Source organism: Mya arenaria, chromosome 1, assembly GCF_026914265.1.
Source record: "Mya arenaria isolate MELC-2E11 chromosome 1, ASM2691426v1".
In the NCBI taxonomy this organism is placed as follows: Eukaryota; Metazoa; Mollusca; class Bivalvia; order Myida; family Myidae; genus Mya; species Mya arenaria.
The window spans coordinates 46,445,839-46,468,370 of record NC_069122.1 but is presented as its reverse complement, the minus strand read 5'-3'; the positions used below and the strand labels follow the sequence as shown (position 1 = coordinate 46,468,370).

Here is a 22,532-nt window from a genome sequence, read left to right as displayed (position 1 = left end):
TGTACAGTAAGGGTTGTACAATGAGGAATCTACAATGAGGTGTGTACAGTGAGGTAATTTATAATAAGATATGTGCAATGGGATATGTACAATGAGATATGTACAATGAGGTATGTAGAGTAAGATATGTTCAATGAGGTATGTACAATGAGATATGTACAATTATGAGGTATGTACAATAAGGTATGCACAATGAGGTGTGTTAAATGAGGTATATGAGTTATGTACAATGAGGTATGTTTAATGAGTATGTACAAACAGATATATAACATGGTCTTCAGCAAGCTGTCAAGAAAATTTTGGTTGGATGATATGATATGTAATTTTGTTATGATACACAGCATATAATAATGCCAATACCTTTTTACCTCAGATGCCATATTTGGAGGTGATATCAAGCAGATCTGTTCCAAGGAAAAGTCCAAAGTGCCAATATTTGTTGTCAAATGTATCGATGCAATAGAAAAAAGAGGTATGTGATGTAAACCAATTAAGAAAGATTGAAAACAACCCAGAAAATTTGTAGAGAAATATAGGTGTCATTAAGATTTCATTATCAGTAGACAAATCTTTCAAAGGTGAGGAAATGACGATATATGATATTATTGATAAGTGGATACATTGCAATATGGAGCAAAAGCAATTAGTATTGATACTCATCGACCGAATATCAATATTTAATTTTTTACCCAAATTTATATGTCTTTTAGTAACTCTTGATAAACAGATTAATCAATGTGCAATGAAATCTGGAACAATTAATCCTTTTATCACAAGTAGCATATGGAGTGTGCTAATACATTTTGTTTATTAATTAAGCGTTGAAATATTGTTTTAATTCAGAATGTGAAAGAAGGTGTCCAAGTGATAACAAATGGTGAAAACAAACATTCATTTAATAAATAATTGAAAGTTCTTAGTTTTTTTTTTAAATGCTATATTGCTATATGCTAGGCCAGTATAAATTAATTGCAAGTTTTCATCCTTTTTTTTACTTATGGCTGGGGGTTACATTTTATTTTTTAACCAGGTTTTCACATGGTATTAGAATGTCTTACATTGCACCATATACATGTGATTCTCGACAAACCATGAATACCATCGTAACAGTTCTCCTTTTTTTACATGAGATTTTTTACATTGACACCAGCTAGTATGAATAAATGACGTTCCCAGATAGTTCCCTGACACGCAAATACAGACGAGTCAATAAAATTTAACGGGCAGCAGAAAAAAGCGAGGGTGGGCGGGGATGAAATTTAGCAATTAATTTATAGTCGTCTAATGGAAATATCGTGAATTATTCTTCACCAATCTATCCCAGTTAATTATTAAACTGATTGATGACAATATCAGTACCAAATTCATGTAAGAGACATTTGTGAAAGTTGAATGAAGAAATCAATTGTTGATATTCTTCACCTTCACCAGCACAACAAATCTAGACAGACATGTGCTGCTAATATTGATTATGATGAACAAACTGCATTTCAATGCCCCTCACCAAGCTGGAGTTAATGCGTTCCTTCAATGACAGACCAAGAGCCCAGAGCTTGAGGTCAAAGTTTTAGAGCAAAGCAGAACCCTGATACAATTTGAGCCCAATTCATTTCAGGCCTGAACCATGAAGGTATTTACCGGATAGCAGGCAGCATGTCGCAGATCCAGAAATTGCGGTGTATGGTCGATCAAGGTAAGCATTTAAAATCGAGACTATAATTATGAAATAATTGTTAATACATCATTTAAAGTTACCGTAAATGACTGGGTATAAGACGATAGGGGGTTAGACACAGGCAAAAAAATCTGTAAAAAAATCTGAGAAAAAAACGTTTAATCTATGTTTTGGGTTAAAGGACGCATAGAAAATATGTCAAAAATATCTGTCAATTTCGGCCACCATGTTTGCTGACCGTGACGAAATTATTTTTTTTCGTGAAAATGGCGATGGTTATCTTTAAAACCATACAATGATAATGCAAAATGTCATTTCATTTTAATTCGTTTTATGTTAGGAAAGGCACTTAAAAGAACTGATTGTGACCATTTGTTTCTGAATAGCACTGAAAGGTGCCTTTTATGAAAATATGTAAGATTTCTTTTTGACAGTATATCGTAAACGATAACCTGTCGAGAATGAAGTTAAGGTATGCATAAACCTTATATTGTACAGGTTTGTTCTCAAAATGTCAACACCTACAGAAAAGAATAATGATCGCATAAATGTGTGAAAAAAACAAGACCATTATCGCATCAATTTGTAGTATTGGTATGTTAAACAGAACAAAAGGCAATGTTTTTCACACCTTATCAGACAACTGACAAAAAATATTTTGACAGTGCAAAACTTTGCTTTTTATATATATGCATGTTTAATTATTGTTCAATTCAATTTATCATTCAAAATAATATTGAATAACTTTAATTGAAAAATATTTTTGTTTAAATTATTAACGTCTTATGATATACCGTATCCCGATCTTCAACTGCCATTTTAACCCGTATATACTCGATCAATATGATGCGAGTAACATCCCTTTCTACATAAAACTAAACAAACCCTCGGCTTGAAATCGACCTCAGAAAAAAAGTTCAAAAAATTGTTACTGGGTATGATACGCAGGCATTTTTTTACATTAATTCTGAAGGATTAGTATGTCTAATATCCAGTCATTTACGGTAGTCATTATGTAACATATAGTGAATGTTCACTGTAAAAATCTTTCTTTTGTAGGAGTGATATTTGGCATTTTCTTATGATGCTCTTGTATATTGTGGCATGCTTATTTTCAGATATTGCATAGTTTTGCTTGTACTAGACCATAATAGATTTTCCACCATCTTTGGTCTTTGTCCATTGTTAAATTCAGTTTGAACATTTGTTTCTTATTTCCAGACTACTCAAACCATACTAGGGCAGGCTCTTGTCGGTCAGATGGTTTTCATGAATTCTTATACATCTAAAGGCTTATATCTTCGTTATTGTTTAACTTATTCTATTCCAGGAGAACGATACGACCTTGAAGATGAGAAGTGGGACGTTCACATGCTGTGTGGAACCCTTAAACTCTTCTTCAGGGAACTCAAGGACCCACTGTTCACATATGCACTTTTCGAAAAGTTCTTGAAAAGTTTCTGTAAGTAATACTCATTTGGCTGAAGGATTGTGAATGTCATAGCCTTAATGTTGTAATTGAGTAACCTCCCTTTACCCACTGCCTTCAGTTTCTTTCAACAGTTGCCATAAGTGATTTGTTCTCATCTTTTTCCCCAGTGACAGAAGCTAGTGATAGATTATATCTTGTTTCTTTTGCCATACCCATACTGAAATTGTTCTAACAGTTGCTATGAATGGAATTTTCCCTTCTTTTCCCTAGTGACAAAAGCCAGGACAGATTGAAACTTGTTTCATTTGCCATACCCATACTGAAATTGTTTTAACATTTGCTATGAATGGAATTTTCCCTTCTTATTCCCTAGTGACAGAGAAAGCGAGTGATAGATTGAAGCTCATTAAATCCACCATGGAAGAAATGCATTCCAAACACTATGAGACGGTCAAAGTTCTCTTTAAACACCTCTGCAAGTAAGTGAAATTTAATGGAATAGAATTTTAGCTCGACTATTCGAAGAATAAGGAGAGCTTTACTACTCCCCCAAGCATCAGCGGTGGCGGTTGCGTCGGCGTAGGCCTCACATCTTGGTCACACCTTGGTTAAGGTTTTGCATGTAAGCACCTTTAGTTATTATCTCAGTAAATTCATCATGTATTGCATTGAAACTTTTGATATGTATTCCCAACTATCTAACCTACTGAATTAATGAAGTTAGATAACACTTCTTTGAATTTTATGCAAATAATGGGCCTTTATAATTTGACTTAGAAATTCTGGTTAAGGTTTTGCATGTAAGCACATATAGGTTAATATATCTCAGCAACTACGTGATATATTGTAGGCAAAATAAATACCCTTTATTATTCAACTTAAAAAATCTTAAAAAGAAATACTAAAAATTTTTTAGTCAATATCTCAGAAAATACATCATGTATTGCATTGAAACTTTAGATATGTATTCCCAACTATCTAACCTACTAAATTAATGAAGTTAGTTAGATATTACTTTTTTGAATATAATGCAAAATATGAGCCTTTATTATTTGACTTGGAAATTTTGGTTAAGGTTTTGCATGTAAACAAACATAGGTTAATATATCAGCAACTAATTGCAGCTACAACCATTCAATCTACTTAAATAACCAAGTAGGATAACTCTAGTTTGCATTAAATTCAAATAATGGCCCTTTTTTATTCATCATACAAATTTGAAAACCATGTATTGCATTGAAACTTTATACACAGGCTCCCAACCATTCAACCTTTCTCAATTAATCAGGAAAGATAACTCTATCTTGCATATTATATAATTTTTGCCCCTTTATTATGCAACTTAAAGCATTCTGATTAAGGTTTTGCATGTATGCACTAATAGGTTAATATCTCAGCAACTATTTCATGTATTGCATGGAGACTTTATGAAATGGTACTCAACTACCCATCTTACTTGAATAACCAAGTTAGATAACTGTATTCTGCAAGTATTAGCCGCTTATTTTTGGATTAAGAAATTATGGGTAAAATTTTGCATGTAACATCATTTATGTTACATTGTGAAATTGCCAATGAAAATGGTCCGTTCCTCTAATGTCGTATTTGGCGAGTTAAGTAGCCAATCAAAATAGCAGAAACTCGTATTCGCCGACTTGGCGCATATTGTCGTCGATTGTCCCCATATTCCATAAAATACGTAATAGTTGATTAATGATATTCAATATTATAAGTTATGGAGTTATTAGGTGACCCAATACAGTACACTCAACGAGTTAGACCCAATTTTTGTTTCCCTCTGCGGATTTTTGCTATCGCGGCCAACACAATGATTTTATCGACTGTCCGCGTTCCTTAGAGTTTGAATTTAAGGCCCTCGGAGGGTGATCAGTCGACCGAAGAATAACTAACTCGGCGTTCCTTGGAGGGGTTAACTCCGCGAAACTCTGCGGACACTAGACAAGAATCTACGCTAAAGTTATATTTATTTTATTAAAATTTTCAACCGATTTCCAACGGCTCCAATAAATTGCTATTATTCTTTTTCCTCCGCCCGTTTTGCATGAAGTTAGCTTACCACAAGAATGCAGTCGCATTTCACTAGTTGCACATGCATCTTATATACGTGTTTTTGCTAATGACTGATAAACACATTTCTTCCGAGAAATTCTAGGTTACACATTTTCAGAAAATCAGGAGGTCAAACATGCGTTCAAAGTTCACAGCGCATGGTTTTGAAGACCTTCTTGCCTCGTTTTCTGTGGAAAATTCAATGAAACATCATAGCTATTTTTAACCACCAATAATAAATAGTATATTCTACATTGTATTGATCACGTGCTTGACGCCAGAGGTCATGGTTCAGAATCGTGTAAATAGTCGGCTGCTTTATGATGCAATAACTTAGTGGATATACTTTAATGATTCAATGTTTATAATTCAAGACAATATTCAATTGGCGTTTACGGACATAAATACAAATTAAACGTTGGTACATGTAAGAATCTTTTATGCTTAACAATGTGCATAAGCATAAAAATAAATAACTTCTAAACAAGAATGATGCTTATCTGATTATACTCGGAGTTCCGCAGCGGGATCATAAAATCGGACGATTCTCAACGCTATCGTTCATATTAAACTCGGGGGTAAGCCAGCCACTCAGAGGAAATCAGGGGGGATTTTAGCGAGGGCAACAGTTTTACCCTCGGAGGAAACCCACGATCATTGACTTTATCCCTCGGAGTGAGCGAGGAAAGTGGGTCTAACTCGTTGAGTGTATGTAATATCTCAGCAAATACATCATGTATTGCATTAAAATCTAATCTCATTTTACAGTGATCCATGTTTCGCCAAAACCTTTCAATCCTTACACTGAAAAGCGGCAGAATAGTCGAGCGCGCTGTCTCTGTGACAGCTCTTGTTGAATTTTACACCATTTTTTTCTTCTTTTTTCTATTAGTCGAGAAGTCACATAGTTTTATGAGATGCCTTTAGTAAGTTCAGTGATTACAATTTCATAGATCTCCTCTTGAACATTTTCTTGTACATAATAAGACCAATATTTTGCATTATTAAATTTTATACACAACAAGTGTTTTACCAGAATTAATAATTTCATTCACAGGGGAATTAGGTGGAGTAACTGTTTCGTGCCATATTGTCAATACCATGCAAAAAGAAGCATGCATATATAAGGATACTATTGAGATTAATCCTCACGTAAAAGATTTGCTGAATGGCTATCATTCTAAAATAAGAATTATTGCATACACTAAAAGAAAGAAAAAAACTCTCCAATGTGATACAAATCAACTTCATATTAATGTCTCTTGTGGGAAATTTGTGTAACTTGTTTCACAATCACAGTAAGATAAGTAAGTTTAATATGAGAAAAACTTTTAGATAGATAGATAAATCTTTTATTTCCTCCATATGTGAAAAGTATAACAAATGTACAAGAAAATGAACAAATTCAATGATGCATATAAAACAGATACATGAATACACTTATATACATAAATTTGACCATCAAAAATATATTATATATTATATTGTACAAATGCAGTGAAGGACATATATAACCATATACGCCTGTTTATATTACATACTTGGGCAGAATATATATGAAAATCACCCCAAAGTAAGGAGAAAGACTTTGTATAAAAAGAAAAACAAAAAAGGATTTTATAACTATAGAGTGCAAATCCTAGAAAGCTGGATGAAAGACAACTCTAGATTTCAATTTGCATCATATTAATTTAACAACAACTTAAGTTATTGTATTATTATCTATAGTAGATTGCAAAATTAGAAAGCTAGACGAAAGAGAAATTCTAGATTTCAATTTGCATCCACGAATGGATCCAACTTTTCAAAATAATATAAAAATATATTGTATACTTAATAACTTATATATCCTGGTCATCGTATTTCAGTGTCATGGATCTACAACGTGAAAACAAGATGGCTGCACATCAGTTGGCGATCGTCTTTGGTCCAACGTTGATCTGGCCCGAGACATCGACAATGAACCTAGCCACAAGCATGGTTTACCAGAGCCAGATCGTGGAATTTGTCTTGCTGGAGTATAAGAACATCTTCAGATGAGAGTGCTGTTTTAAGAGTTATATCATTTTATCAAATATTGATAATTCTGTACAATGAAGTTCAATGATGGCTTACATTCAGAGAACTTGGCATTCCTAGCATTAATAGCTGTTTGTCTAGTTAAAAGGATATTTGTATGTACCTCCTTCAGATGTGAGCATTATTCACCTATCAATGTTTGCCCCTCTAGGCGAAGGGGCTTAGTACAGGGGATGTATATATACAACCCAGTGGCATAGCTGCCGTTACGCTGTATTTTGTCACCTTGTTGCAAGAAGTCAATAATTGCCACTCAAATGCACTGCACTTATGGTCTTCTTGCACCAACGTGAAAATTTTGTTGTTCAAATCCCCCACCTTGAGTGGGGAAATTTGTTGAAATTTGGGGTCAGGGATGTTTCACACATCGAAATCCTTTGAAAAAGCTTTGGCTAAATCTATATACTGAGTGGCATTTTTGCTTGGCTTGTCTGAAGTACTTTATTTGCCTGCCAGCCCTGATGGGGGGAAAAACATTGATGGACGCATTATCCTAGTAAAAGAAGTATTTGTTATTTTACTATCTAATATAAGATGATTGGCAATTTCAATGATCTATTGTTAGTGGTAACCTTCAATCTTAAAACATTATTACCTGGTCTTGTTAAATTAGATTGAGATTATGTTCAGATTTTTTCCTGTTTTCATCCTCTTATGATTTGCTAAGCATGCTTTCGAGTAAGCATAGATAATATTTCCTAGACAAAGCTGCAATTTGCCTATCTATGAGGGTCGCTGAATATAGCCCTTTTTTCTTTGTCTCTTGTAATGGTAACAGACATGATAACAGACATGAACACTCATGGTCCATATCAGTTATCAGTTTTCCTCACAATATGTTTTATTAACTGAACTGTATTGGTATAATCTCTGTATAACAATTGGAATAACACATAGCAGTAACTTTGTATTTATTGATAGTGCAAATCAGATACTTCCAGTAAACGTGGTGCTAAAACAAAGAAATACAAACATATGATAAATATGGAGTTACTTGTACCCCTGCAGAAATTATGTTCATTCAAGCTTCATTATTTATACAGAAATAGGAATATGTTCAAAGTAATGCACCAGTCAATTGTAAACACAGCTTCCCAAGTCCGGGGTCAGTAGCGAGTCAAAAGCCCCTGCACCCGAGGGGCATCCTATGTTAGGCTCATTCCCCGCTGTTTTTGGTGTGAAAACAAAACCACCACAGTATCTAGACACTGCAGGGCGAACTGGAAGGTAAAAGCACGGCCCATTTCCCCGGCTACCCCCCAGTATACCCCCGGACCTGGGGCCGTGGTTACAATTGACTGGTGCATAAATATATACTGCAAGTGTTTGTTTTGTTTTCATAATATCATTGTTATACTATCGTCATGATTTCAGCCATTTTGTTATTTTGTTAATCTTATAATGTATTTAAGTCGATGTTTTCAATCCTATTATTTACATCAACATACTTTGTAATGTGAGTGGTTTAGGCTGCCTTGATAGAATTCCTTACAAATTTGTACATTCCATTAAACAAATTATAATACCATTTTAGCAATTGCTAGTTTTAAGATATATATTTTAACATGAATATCAATCATTGCAACATTGTATGTCATACTATTATATACATAATATATTGAAGCGGATTAAAGGGACTGGACACCAGATGATACAATTGCAAGAAAAGAAGAAAATAGTCAAAAACGTAAAATTAATATTGTTGTGTACAACGCATTGAATTGTACTTACTGATTCACATCGCTTGATCAGTACTTGATAATGATAATGGTGGTATGCTTTGAACAGTAATAGCTTTCAATGGCTAAAAATAATTTAAAGGTACTGTTAAGTGTTGCAGTTTTTATTATTGGTCTTTAATACAACGGAAGTCAACTGTGACTTATACAGCAATATTTCAAGTCCCAAAAAGCGTGCGTGTTTTAATATTTGTTTGGTATAATATTATCATATACGCATAAAACACTTTCTAATTATCGATGATTCAATATTCGCCTTATTCTACATCGGACACGTTTATATTATCTATACAATGATTTTCTGAGAAGTGGCATTTCTTTGTACAAAAAGAAGTATAAGACCTTTTCCTATCCATTTATATATATAAACACAAAAAAATATACAACCTCACATGGGCATTCAAGGGCAAATCAAATAGGATAAAACCCATGTGATGTCGTTTATTTTTTATGAATAATTGTCTTGAACCAGCACACCTTCACATTTTGACACATGTATGTTACATATAATTGAATATACCCTATTAATCACGCATTCAGTATTCACTCTGACACTAGAGTATTGTTCCTTTAATTTGTGCTTATCTTTCTAAGTGTTCATCACAAATTCTGTGCTTCATATAGTTTAATCTTTACTGTAGAAATCGATGTTGGTGTCAAATATGAGCTGAGCAAACATTGCAGTTGTACTGCTAATTGAACATACTATTGTTTATATATGTATAGACATATACTTAATTATTGTTTACAAGACCATGGATTTTTGATAACTTAGTGCTAAAAATATTAAATGTCTGTTCCATGTATGAGTCAAAAGGTTCTTGGGGCCACTTTTTTGATGTCTTTTTAAAAGTATTATTTGATATAACTCAGAATATTCAAATTATGGACTGGTAATTAATGCATATTTTCGGCAAAGTTTTGAAAAATTATCTTTAACGAAAATTCTAGCTCAATTTAAATAAATACAGTCAAACCCCATTGGCTCAAACTTGCTTGGCTCAATTTCCTCATTGGCTCAAATTGTTTGTAAAGGACTGACTGCTTTACTCATTGTTAGCATTACCGCTTGGCTCGAATTTTCCGAGGCTTGATGTATTTTCGTCGGTCCCTGGGAGTTTGAGTCTACAGGGTTCGACTGTAGTTAAAAACTTAAGTATAAAGCCAATCAGAATTGCAAATTGTGAGCATGTGTATGATTGTGTGATTGTGTGAAATAACCTGTGCTGCAAGGTGTCTTTTTGTTTGTCATTGTCAGCATCCACATGCAATTTCTGTTAACACTGCACAAGTACATGATATCAAGAGCAACTAAGAGCACGGACTGTTATACAATACAGCTGTTAACATTACACAATTACATGATATAAGAGCAACTAAGAGCACGGACTGTTATACAATACAGCTGTTAACATTACACAATTACATGATATAAGAGCAACTAAGAGCACGGACTGTTATACAATACAGCTGTTAACATTACACAATTACATGATGCAAGAGCAACTAAGAGCACGGACTGTTATACAATACAGCTGTTAACATTACACAATTACATGATACAAGAGCAACTAAGAGCACGGACTGTTATACAATACAGCTGTTAACATTACACAAGTACATGATACAAGAGCAACTAAGAGCACGGACTGTTATACAATACAGCTGTTAACATTACACAATTACATGATATAAGAGCAACTAAGAGCACGGACTGTTATACAATACAGCTGTTAACATTACACAATTACATGATATTAGAGCAACTAAGAGCACGGACTGTTATACAATACAGCTGTTAACATTACACAATTACATGATATAAGAGCAACTAAGAGCACGGACTGTTATACAATACAGCTGTTAACATTACACAATTACATGATATTAGAGCAACTAAGAGCACAGACTGTTATACAATACAGCTGTTAACATTACACAATTACATGATATAAGAGCAACTAAGAGCACGGACTGTTATACAATACAGCTGTTAACACTACACAATTACATGATATAAGAGCAACTAAGAGCACGGACTGTTATACAATACAGCTGTTAACATTACACAATTACATGATATTAGAGCAACTAAGAGCACGGACTGTTATACAATACAGCTGTTAACATTACACAATTACATGATATAAGAGCAACTAAGAGCACGGACTGTTATACAATTCAGCTGTTAACACTACACAGGTACATGATATTAAGAGCAACTAAGAGCACAGATTGTTATACAACTTCACAATTACATGATATTAGAGCAACTAAGAGCATGGAATATTATTCGATTATGCTTAAAGGGACTCGCTCGTGGTTTGTAAAATGCATTATTCTAATTACGAAATAAAGTTTTGCAAATCATTAGGAGTGTCAGACTAAGATACTGACAGCTGGAACCTTTCAGAAAATAAAATTGCTCAAATATCGTCTTTGAAGGCCACAATTTTCAATACCATTAATAATGGACTTCAGAAATTTATTGTAGCTTGATTGGTTGATTGACACTATCATGTGATATTACCAATGTATTGATAAAAGTTCAAAATATCCGTCCTTCTTGTATAAGTCCTTATGGCCTAGTGTTTATGGGGCCAGTTTTCTATTTTTTCCTGACTTGATGGGCACAGGTTCGCACTGCACTTAAACCAAAACATATATTGTATACCTTTAGTGTATTTTTTCCCACAATTTTGATGTCATAGAATGAATTAACGATACAATAAGTGTTTTCAGATGCATTACGAGGAAAACTTATTTTTGGTCTAAAAACATGATCGAGTCCTTTTAATAGGGTGAAGTACCATGCAATTGTTTTGCAGTTGTGATACAATGTTTTTATGTATTTCAGTCTTATATCTGTTTCTGTTTTATTAAACATTGAAAATAAGACAACTGTATGCATTTTTCAAATTTGTGGACGTTTCACACAAACTTCAAGACAATTTTCAACATAATTATTCCACATTTTCAGCTTGTCTGGTTTTTGGAAAGATAATTGCGATAATGTTAGCATTGATTGTCTTTGGCACAATGTATTCAAAAAGGACTCGATGGTAATTTTAAAAATTGTTGCTAGAGAGAAAATACACACACATATATATATATATATATATATATATATACATATAGTAAGGCACATATATCCAACTTGAATTATTGTCGACTTATGACTCTATTTCGACAACAAGACTTGTGTAGGCATTCTTTTCGCTGTGGTCTTTTTAAAAAAGAAAAGAAACACAACTTGCACATATCATGAGAAATTAAACATTCCAAATTATCTAGATATCTCTTTAAAATACTATTTTTGTAAACCGTACATCTTTAATCACTAAACTCATTTTGCACATATCACTCAAATGCAATGTACTTTCCTTTTCGTATCCCAGATCAGAGCTTCATAAAACATCAGAGGTCAGTTTCTGACTGAAGTCATTATTGTAATATTTTCTTTGGTTGTCATGTCACATAATTTCATGGTATTTTTGTTCAGATACCGGTACTATGTTTTCATTTACTTTTTCAAATACACACTTTTATAGTAAATCAAGAACAAAGTATTCAAATCAATTAATTTGATGATAGATTTAAATAAAATTGTTAAGAAATGGCTAAAATTACCTTTTGTTTTTTTGTGTTAAACACGTTTTAATATTTTAATGTAATTATGTACTGTAACTCAACTACTGAGAAATTCTTCTATCATTATTATAATCTATTTAATCAATTTATTTTGTGACCATGGAGACTATTAATTTTAAAAACAGACCGTTAGATGCAAGGATAAATAACATGAGTGCTTTGATAAATTATCATTAAAATAAAATTTATTTTTATAAATTAGCCAAATTTGATTCCTTTCATGAGTATGAATGCTTATGTTACAACAGTGCTGATTTGGTTACTCTAAGTCTGTGCTATTTACAGTGACGTAAAGTTTGAATGAATTGTTATTCCATAATATATTGGTATCATTACACTGGGTTATTTGTGTAGCGAAATATCATGTTAAACAAATACGCAAAAATATTACATACACATTTTTGGGCATTGAAAGCTTGATCATTACATATCAAATGTCAGTTGAAATAAAGAATTAATATACAAACTGTCATAACTTAAACATCGAAGTAATTTCCATAATTTATTTTCGACAATTAATAATCAGTTTACAGTAACCCTTGCAAATGATAACAAACTCTTAGTGAGTCACATAGCATAAAATAATTAACATTATCTCCAATGTACAATATACCTTAATAAGGTTTTATGGATGAATTTATATCAACAACTGCCGTGAAGACACACATGATTAAGTGTTTGCCTGTATATAACATCACTTGTTGGAAAAGAGTGCATTGTATTGATGATGCTTAGATTATAATATTATCCATGATTTCTTGCCAACTGCAATGCTTCTACCCAAGATATTTCAATGGATTATACCTCCAAGTTTATTTATTCCAGAAAATTGTTGGGTGTCTTTAAATTTGTAAAAAAAAATAAAGGATGAGTATGAATTTTGTGCAGTATCTGTATAATGTATGAACTGTGTTCACTGTCCATGAACATTATATTCCTTGTGTATTGTGTCCATGTAAAGTGTATGGATTGTGTACAGTGTCCTTCTAAAGTGAATGGAATGTGTACAGTGTCCATGTACATTGAATGAAACGTGTACAGTATGTATTGTGTATGCATGGAGTACAGTGTCAATGTACTTGTATGCACTTTGTACAGTTTATGGATTGTTAAAAGTGCCCGTGAACAGTTTATGGATTGTGTACATGGTCCATATACATATGTAGAGTGTCCATATACAGTTAATGGATTGTGTACAGTGTCCATGTACAGCTAATGGATTGTGTACAGTGTCCATGTACAGCTAATGGATTGTGTACAGTGTCCATGGACAGTTAATGGATTGTGTACAGTGTCCATGGACAGTTAATGAATTGTGTACAGTGTACATGCACAGTTAATGGATTTTGTACATTGAACCATGGTTCTTTTCTTAGAAATATGGCCAATATATTGTCAATTCATTTGCATAGAAAAATGATGCAAACTTCGTCAAATTGCCCAATATGATGTTGTCGTTATAATAGTATAGAGAAGTATTTCTGTATTCTTGTTATAATTTGTTACAGTAACTGAATTATCATGCTGTATTATTTTTTCTATATTTTGACACCACTTACTACAATGTGTTATATTGTTATTACTGTTTGTACATTTTGTTTCTTGTTATGACACAAATACATGAATATCTCATCTTTTCATAGCCAAATATTATATGTGAGAGTATAAAATCATTACTATTATTAACATGATAAATAAAGTATTTGTTGAAACATTATAAATTGATTTGTTTTAAATACCTAAAACATCTTTAGATTTTTTGTGTGTGTAATTTTCAGTGTTCAGTGTTTAAGTGTATGCTTTCTGGTGGATTCTAGAGATTAATCAATGAAATAAAAAAACATATTTCACTGTTTCATTTTAACAGTGAAATAACAATTTGATTTTTTTCTCTATTTTCAAATTATAGCCCACTGTCACTTCCAAATTGGATGTCAGCACACACATGAATGGGACATGATTTTAACAATATCATTAAGTTCTGTACAATTGAGACGTTGTTTTTTAGCTCTACTGGCCAAAGGCCAGAAGAGCTTATGCGATGGTAATGTGTACGTAGTATGTGCGGCCGTGTGTTCGTGCGTCTGTAAACAATTGCTTGTGAACACGATACAGTCTTCAGTTTTGATTGTATCTCGATGAAACTTGTACAGTATCTAGATATCCATTAGAGATGGGTTCCTTTCGAAAACCAGCCATATCTGCCCATGCATGCCTAGATTATGGCCCTTGATAGTATAAAAAAAATGTTATTGTGTAAACAATTGGTTGTGAACACGATACAGTCTTCAGTTTTGATTGTATCTCAATGAAACTTGTACAGTATCTAGATATCCATTAGAGCTCGGTTCCTTTCGAAAACCAGCCAGATCCGCCCATGAATGCCTAGATTATGGGCCAGGAAAAGTTTTAAAGAAATGCTTTCTATTTTTAGCCAGGTCTGCATGAGTGAATTCCATTTTTAGCCAAGTTTACACGTACATGTAAATTCAAGTCTAGAGTTAAGGGAGACAATTTGCAAGTCTAGGATTTTGTGAGACAATTTGCTTTTTGCTTTTGCAGTTGATTTTGTGAATTACTCTGCCTTGTTCTTGTTGAAAGCCCAAAGGCCATTTTTTAGCTTTAAGTTCTGTAGTTTGTGCATTCATCTTAACAAAATTGGTTGTGAATGTTTTAAGTTATGCACCTGGTGTCATTACTGGCCACACCCAGGGTTCACAGGTTTGGTAAACATAAATCTGGAAAGATTTGAAAATCTTTTTGTGTGTTCATGCATCCATCTCAGCACAATTGATTATGAATGTTTGTTCAAATTGATCAATGTTGTCCTATAATGCCCTTGACTTTGACCTTTTGACCAACTTTTTTTAACTTTTAAAACTACAGAAATTTTTACTATGAGTACAGTTTTGAAAGCATTTTTTTTTTTTGTCAGATGACTTACTTGGCACATATTAAAATATTTCATGCAACTAATCTGCTTTCAATACTTTCTGTGCTCAGATGTTGAATGTGCTACGTTTTCAGGTAACCCAAACACAAAACATAAACTATATGTCTGTTGCCTTTTACCCATACATACATGCTGTGGATTGATATGACCACAAAAGCCATGCCAGTAGAGCATAGGCCCTTTTGGGCCTCTTGTTTTAAAAAGTTACAATCAATTGTCTTTTTATATCCTTTTAAGGCATATCATTAAAAAGAAAAATCGTTTGTTTCAATGTAAAATTGCAATATATCTCACCTCTGACCACCAAATGTGAGTATTTCATTCATGGATGAGAATTCTTTAGTGTTAAGCTGCACATGCACATCATTCTTGCTCATATAGTGTTAAAGCTGCACACTCACAGATTGAACGTATGGCCACCTTTTTTTATTTTTTGTCTTGAAACAAACTTAATTTATGCGAAAATGCAAGCAAACCAGTGATATAAGATTGCTGACAAAAAATCAGCTGCAAATTTTCATAATTTTGAAGTTGAAAAGTTGATCTTTTATGTATTTTTCTTAAACGGTTAATAAAGCTTTAAGCCATAAATCATTAATTTTTTAATGGAAATATGAATAACTTTGATCTGATCATTTTTCAGCATTTTTATATCTCTGGTTTGCAGACATTTATGCAAAAATTGGCTCATTCCAAGACAAAAAATAAAAAAGTTGTCAAAACGGTAAAAATCTGTGAGAGTGCAGCTTTAAAATTGAAGTTTGAAGTTTGAATAAAATGAATTAAAAGTTCCTCTATCAATCTAGCATTTTATCACAGCATAGATGCATATTCTTTCTTCACATTGCATACCATTTTTAGCTCACCAGAGCAAAAAGTGCTCAAGGTGAGCAATTGTGTCCGTCTGTCAGTCCGCACACACGAATCGGTCAATATAGAGTACTAATTCCTTCATTCCTTCTAGAGGATAAACTTGTTAGGTAGCGCTTGTTGGTAAGGGTTAGTAGGGCATTAGTGGGTATATTTTTTTATAATGGGAGTAATGAGAACGTCCGGCCGGCCGTCAGTCGGTCCGTCTCTCAACAATTGCTTAAAAAACATCTCCTCTGAAACAACCTGGCCAAATTCAATGAAACTTCACAGGAAGCTTTCTTGGGTGTCACTCTACACAAATACAACAAGCGCACGATTGATCAAAAACAACAACAACAAAATGGCCGACTTCCTGTTTTGCTTTAAAAAACATCCCTTCTGAAACTACTAGTCCGAATTCAATAAAACTTTACAGGAAGCTTCCTTGGGTGATCCCCTACAAAAATACAACAATGGGTCACGATTGATTAACAACAACAAAATGGCCAACTTCCTGTTTTGCTTTATAAAATCATCTCCTCTAAAACTACCAAGCCAAATTCAATGAAACTTTACAGGAATCTTCATTGCATGACCCTCTACAAAAATAAAACAAGGCATTTAGATTGATCAACAACAACAACAACAACAACAACAAAATGGCCAACTTCCTGTTTTGCTTTAAAAAAACATCTCCTCTGAAACTACCAGGCCAAATTCAATGAAACTTTACAGGTAGCTTCATTGCATCATCCTTTACAAATTTAAAACAAAGCATTGCCATCAGTTAAGATATGTTTAAATTGCAACATTTTTAGCTCCACTGGCCAAAGGCCATGGAGCTTATGTCGTCACAGATTGTCCGTCGTGAGTGCGTGCGTGCGTGCGTGCGTAAACTTTTACTTTAAACGACATCTCCTCTGAAACTGATAAGCGGATTTTGACAAAACTTCACAGGAATGTTCCTTTGGTGGTCCTTTATCAAAATTGCTCAAATGGTTCCGGTCCATTGCACAAAATGGCCGCCAGAGCTAAAAATAGCAAAATCTTTAAACGACATCTCCTCTGAAACGGTTCGGCAGATTTTGATGAAACTTGACAGTAATGTTCCTTGGGTGGTCCTTTATTAAAATTGCTCAAATGGTTCTGGTCCATTGCACAATATGGCCGCCACAGCTAAAAATAGCAAAATCTTTAAACGACATCTCCTCTGAAACGGATAGGCAGATTTTGATGAAACTTGACAGAATTGTTCCTTGGGTGGTCCTTAACCAAAATTGCTCAAATGGTTCCGGTCCGCTGCACAACATGGCTGCCAGGGCAAAAAAATAGAAAAACCTTTAAAGAACATCTTCTCAGAAACCGATGATCAGATTTTGATGAAACTTAACAGAAATGTTCCTTGGATGGTCCTTTATCAAATTTGCTTCAATGGTTTCGGTCCACTGCACAAGATGGCCCCCAGAGGTAAAAATAGAAAAACCTTTAAACGACTTCTCCTCAGAAACCGATGATCGTATTGCAATGAAACTTGACAGAAATGTTACTTGGGTAGTCCTTAACCAAAATAGCCCAAACAGTTCTGGTCTGCTGCACAACTTGGGCACCAGAGCTAAGAATAGAAAAAAACGTTAAACTACATCTTCTCAGAAACCGATTATCAGATTTTGATGAAACTTTACATAAATGTTCATCGAGATGCCCTTTAACCAAAATTGCCCAAATGGTTCCGGTCCGCTGCACAACATGGCTGCGAGAGTTAAAAATAGAAAAACCTTTAAGGACTTCTCGTCCGCAGTCTTCACGAAAAACATTTTAACCTACTAGCCAGTTGGACTAGCATAATGGCATATTTTACTAGTCCGAATGACAATCTAGTAGTCCGACTATTTTGCCACATTATAAAACTGTATGCTTGAGGTAAATACCTATTTCAATTAAGCAGCTTGCAGTTTGAGTAAACATTTCTTTATTATGATGCTCATGCAGTGATAGGGAGTGACATCCTTCTGTTGGGAATAGTGCTCCTTGTTTTTCAGAACCTATGGGTACTATGTAAAAACAAAAGGCATCTTGCTTGAATAGACTGTAATAATATCAACATGGTTAGAAAAGAAATGCCATGCTTTAATAGCTTTGATTACATTTTACTACTGAATTACCTCCCTTTAATAGAAAAAAAATAATGTCTTAATTTTTCACGTATAGCATCTTTAAATAATTTTTAAACAATAATAATTTATGAGTAAACATATAAGCACAAAGTTCTCACAAAAAGATCAATTTAAAAACCTTACATTTATACATAGGAAAGTATATATAGACTGAACATTAATTTTCGTTTAAGTGACATTCTGTAAGTTTATGAAACAGCTATTTTTAGTAACTTAAATGGCCGAAAAGTGTAAGTGAAACACCAAGTCGATTCTATCTCGTCAGTTCTTGTTCAGGTTAGATATTTGCTTCATAATCTATTCAGATTAAATGTTAACCGATGATCAGATTTTGATGAAACTTGACAGAAATGTTCCTTGGGTGGTCATTAACCAAAATTTGTTAAATGGTTCCAGTCCACTGCACACCATGGCTGCCAGAGCTAAAAAATAAAAAAACTTTATACGACTTGTCGTCGAAACCGATGACCTTTTTTCGATAAAACTTGACAGAAATGTTTGTTTGGTGCTCCTTTACTCAAATTGCCCAAATCATTTCGGTCCACTGCACAACATGGCAGCCAGAGCTATTAAAGTAAAAAAAATAATTAAATAACTTCTCCTCAAAAATTGATGATTGTATTTCTATGAAACTTGACGAAAATGTTCGTTAGGTGGTCTTTGCTTGAACCTTTTGGCCAGTGGAGCACAGGCACTGATGTGCCTCTTGTTATTAATGCTTTATCAGAGAGTTGTGGCTCTTTTCTAAGGTGAGCGTTTAGGGCCATCATGGCCCTCGTGTTTCAAAAATGGTATATAATTCATTGGACAAATATGATCAAATTGGTTGACGACTAAATCATCATTGACTGATATTACCACCTGCTGTAAGGCGTGATCACCACCGACTGATATGACCACCTACAGTAAGGGATGATCGTCACTGACAGATATGGCCAACTACAGTTACGGTTGATCATCACTGATCGATATGGTCACCTACAGTAAGTGGGGGGAGGGTCGACACTGACCGATATGGCCACCTACAGTAAGGGGAGATGGACATTGACCGACACTGACCAATATGGCCACCTACAGTAAGGGGGATCGACACTGACCAATATGGCCACCTGCAGTAAAGGGTGATCATCACAGCCAATATGGCCACCTATAGTAAGGGATGATCACCACTGAACGATATGGCCACCAACAGTAAGAGGTGATCACCACTGACTGATATGGCCACCTACAGTAAGGGATGATCAACACTGACCGATATGGCCACCAACAGTAAGGGTTGATCATCACTGACCAATATGGCCACCTACAGTAAGGGGGATCGACACTGACCAATATGGCCACCTGCAGTAAGGGGTGATCATCACAGCCAATATGGCCACCTATAGTAAGGGATGATCACCACTGAACGATATGGCCACCAACAGTAAGAGGTGATCACCACTGAACGATATGGCCACCAACAGTAAGGGATGATCACCACTGAACGATATGGCCACCTACAGTAAGGGATGATCAACACTGACCGATATGGCCACCTACAGTAAGGGATGATCACCACTGAACGATATGGCCACCTACAGTAAGGGGTGATGATCACTGACAGATATGGCCACCTACAGTAAGGTATGATCACCACTGAACGATATGGCCACCTACAGTAAGGGATGATCAACACTGACCGATATGGCCACCAACAGTAAGGGTTGATCATCACTGACCGATATGGCCACCAACAGTAAGGGTTGATCATCACTGACCGATATGGCCATCAATAGTAAGGGTTGATCATCACTGACTGATATGGCCACCAACAGTAAGGGTTGATCATCACTGACCGATATGGCCATCAATAGTAAGGGTTGATCATCACTGGCCACCAACAGTAAGGGGGGATCGACACTGACTGATAGTAGCACCTAGAGTAAGGGTAGATCATTACTGACTGATATTACCACCTAGAGTAATGGGTGATCATAACTGACCGACATGGCCTCCTACAATAAGGGGTGATCATCACTGACAGATATGGCCACCTACAGTAAGGGATGGTCATCACTGACCGATATGGCCACTTACAGTTAGGGGTGTCTATTACTGACAGATATGTCCACCTACAGTAAAGGGTGATCATCACTAACAGTAATGGCCACCTACAGTAAGGGGTGATCATCACTGACCGACATGGCCACCTGCAGAAAGAGTTGACCAACACTGACAGATATGGCCACCTACAGTAAAGATTGATCACCACTGAAAGATACGGCCACCAACAGTAAAGGGTGATCACCACTGAACGATATGGCCACCTGCAGTAAGGTGTGATCACCATTGAACAATATGGGTACCTTCAGTAATATGGTAATCACCACTGACAGATATTTCCACCAACAGTAAGAAGTGATCACCACTGAACGATATGGGCATCTTCAGTAAGGGGTGATCACTGAACGATATTGCCACCTACAGTAAGGGATGATCACCACTGAACGATATGGCCACCTACAGTAAGGGGTGATGACCACTGAACGATATGGCCACCTACAGTAAGGGGTGATGATCACTAAACGATATGGCCACCTACAGTAAGGGGAGATGATCACTGACAGATATGGCCACCTATAGTAAGGGGTGATCACCAGTGAACGATATGGCCACCTACAGTAAGGGGTGATCACCAGTGAACGATATGGCCACCTACAGTAAGGGGTGATGATCACTGACAGATATGGCCACCTACAGTAAGGGGAGATCACCAGTGAACGATATGGCCACTTACAGTAAGGGGAGATGATCACTGACAGATATGGCCACCTACAGTAAGGGGTGATCACCACTGAACGATATGGACACCTACAGTAAGGGGAGATGATCACTGACAGATATGGCCACCTACAGTAAGGGATGATCACCCGTGAACAATATGGCCACCATCGGTAAGGGGTGATGATCACTGAACGATATGGCCACCTATATTAAGGGGTGATTACCACTGAACGATATTGCCACCTACAGTAAGGGGTGATAATCACTGAATGATATGGACACCTACAGTAAGGGGTGATGATCACTGAACGATATGGCCACAAACAGTAAGGGGTGATGATCACTAAACAATATGGCCATCTACAGTAAGGGGTGATCACCACTGAACGATATGGCCACATACAGTAAGGGGTGATGATCACTGAACGATATGGCCACATACAGTAAGGGGTGATGATCACTAAACAATATGGCCATCTACAGTAAGGGGTGATGATCACTGAACGATATGGCCACCTATAGTAAGGGGTGATCACCACCGAACGATATGGCCACATACAGTAAGGGATGATGATCACTGAACGATATGGCCACCTACAGTAAGGGGTGATCACCACTGAACGATATGGCCACATACAGTAAGGGATGATGATCACTGAACGATATGGCCACCTACAGTAAGGGGTGATCACCACTGAACGATATGGCCACCTACAGTAAGGGTTGATCACCACTGAACGATATGGCCACTTTCAGTAAGGTGTGATCACCAGTGAACGATATGGCCACCTACAGTAAGGGTTGATCACCACTGAACGATATGGCCACCTTCAGTATGGTGTGATCATTACTGACAGACATGGCCACCAACAGTAAGGGGTGATCATCACTGAACGATATGGCCACCTTCAATAAGGTGTGATCACCACTGTACGATATGGCCACCTTCAGTAAGGTGTGATCATCACTGAACGATATGGCCACGATCAGTAAAGTGTGATCATCACTGAACGATATGGCCACCTTCAGTAAGGTGTGATCATCACTGAACGATATGGCAACCTTCAGTAAGGGATGATCACCAGTGAACGATATGGCCACCTACAGTAAGGGGTGATGATCACTGAACGATATGGCCACCTTT

General features: G+C 35.5%; 1 protein-coding gene across 10 annotated transcripts in view; it reads left to right on the top strand.

The window, feature by feature from the left end:
- Nucleotides 1–14,363, top strand: part of LOC128238951 (rho GTPase-activating protein 12-like) — a 50,127-nt gene extending 35,764 nt beyond the window's left edge. For all 10 annotated transcript variants that reach the window (XM_052955307.1, XM_052955379.1, XM_052955371.1 and 7 more), the window contains 5 exons: nucleotides 374–472; nucleotides 1,616–1,693; nucleotides 3,006–3,137; nucleotides 3,481–3,586; nucleotides 7,046–14,363. In XM_052955307.1, coding sequence (XP_052811267.1) covers nucleotides 374–472; nucleotides 1,616–1,693; nucleotides 3,006–3,137; nucleotides 3,481–3,586; nucleotides 7,046–7,217 — 587 coding nt within the window. In that variant the 3' untranslated portion in view covers nucleotides 7,218–14,363. The remainder of the gene's footprint in view (nucleotides 1–373; nucleotides 473–1,615; nucleotides 1,694–3,005; nucleotides 3,138–3,480; nucleotides 3,587–7,045) is intronic.
- Nucleotides 14,364–22,532: the final 8,169 nt, after the last annotated feature.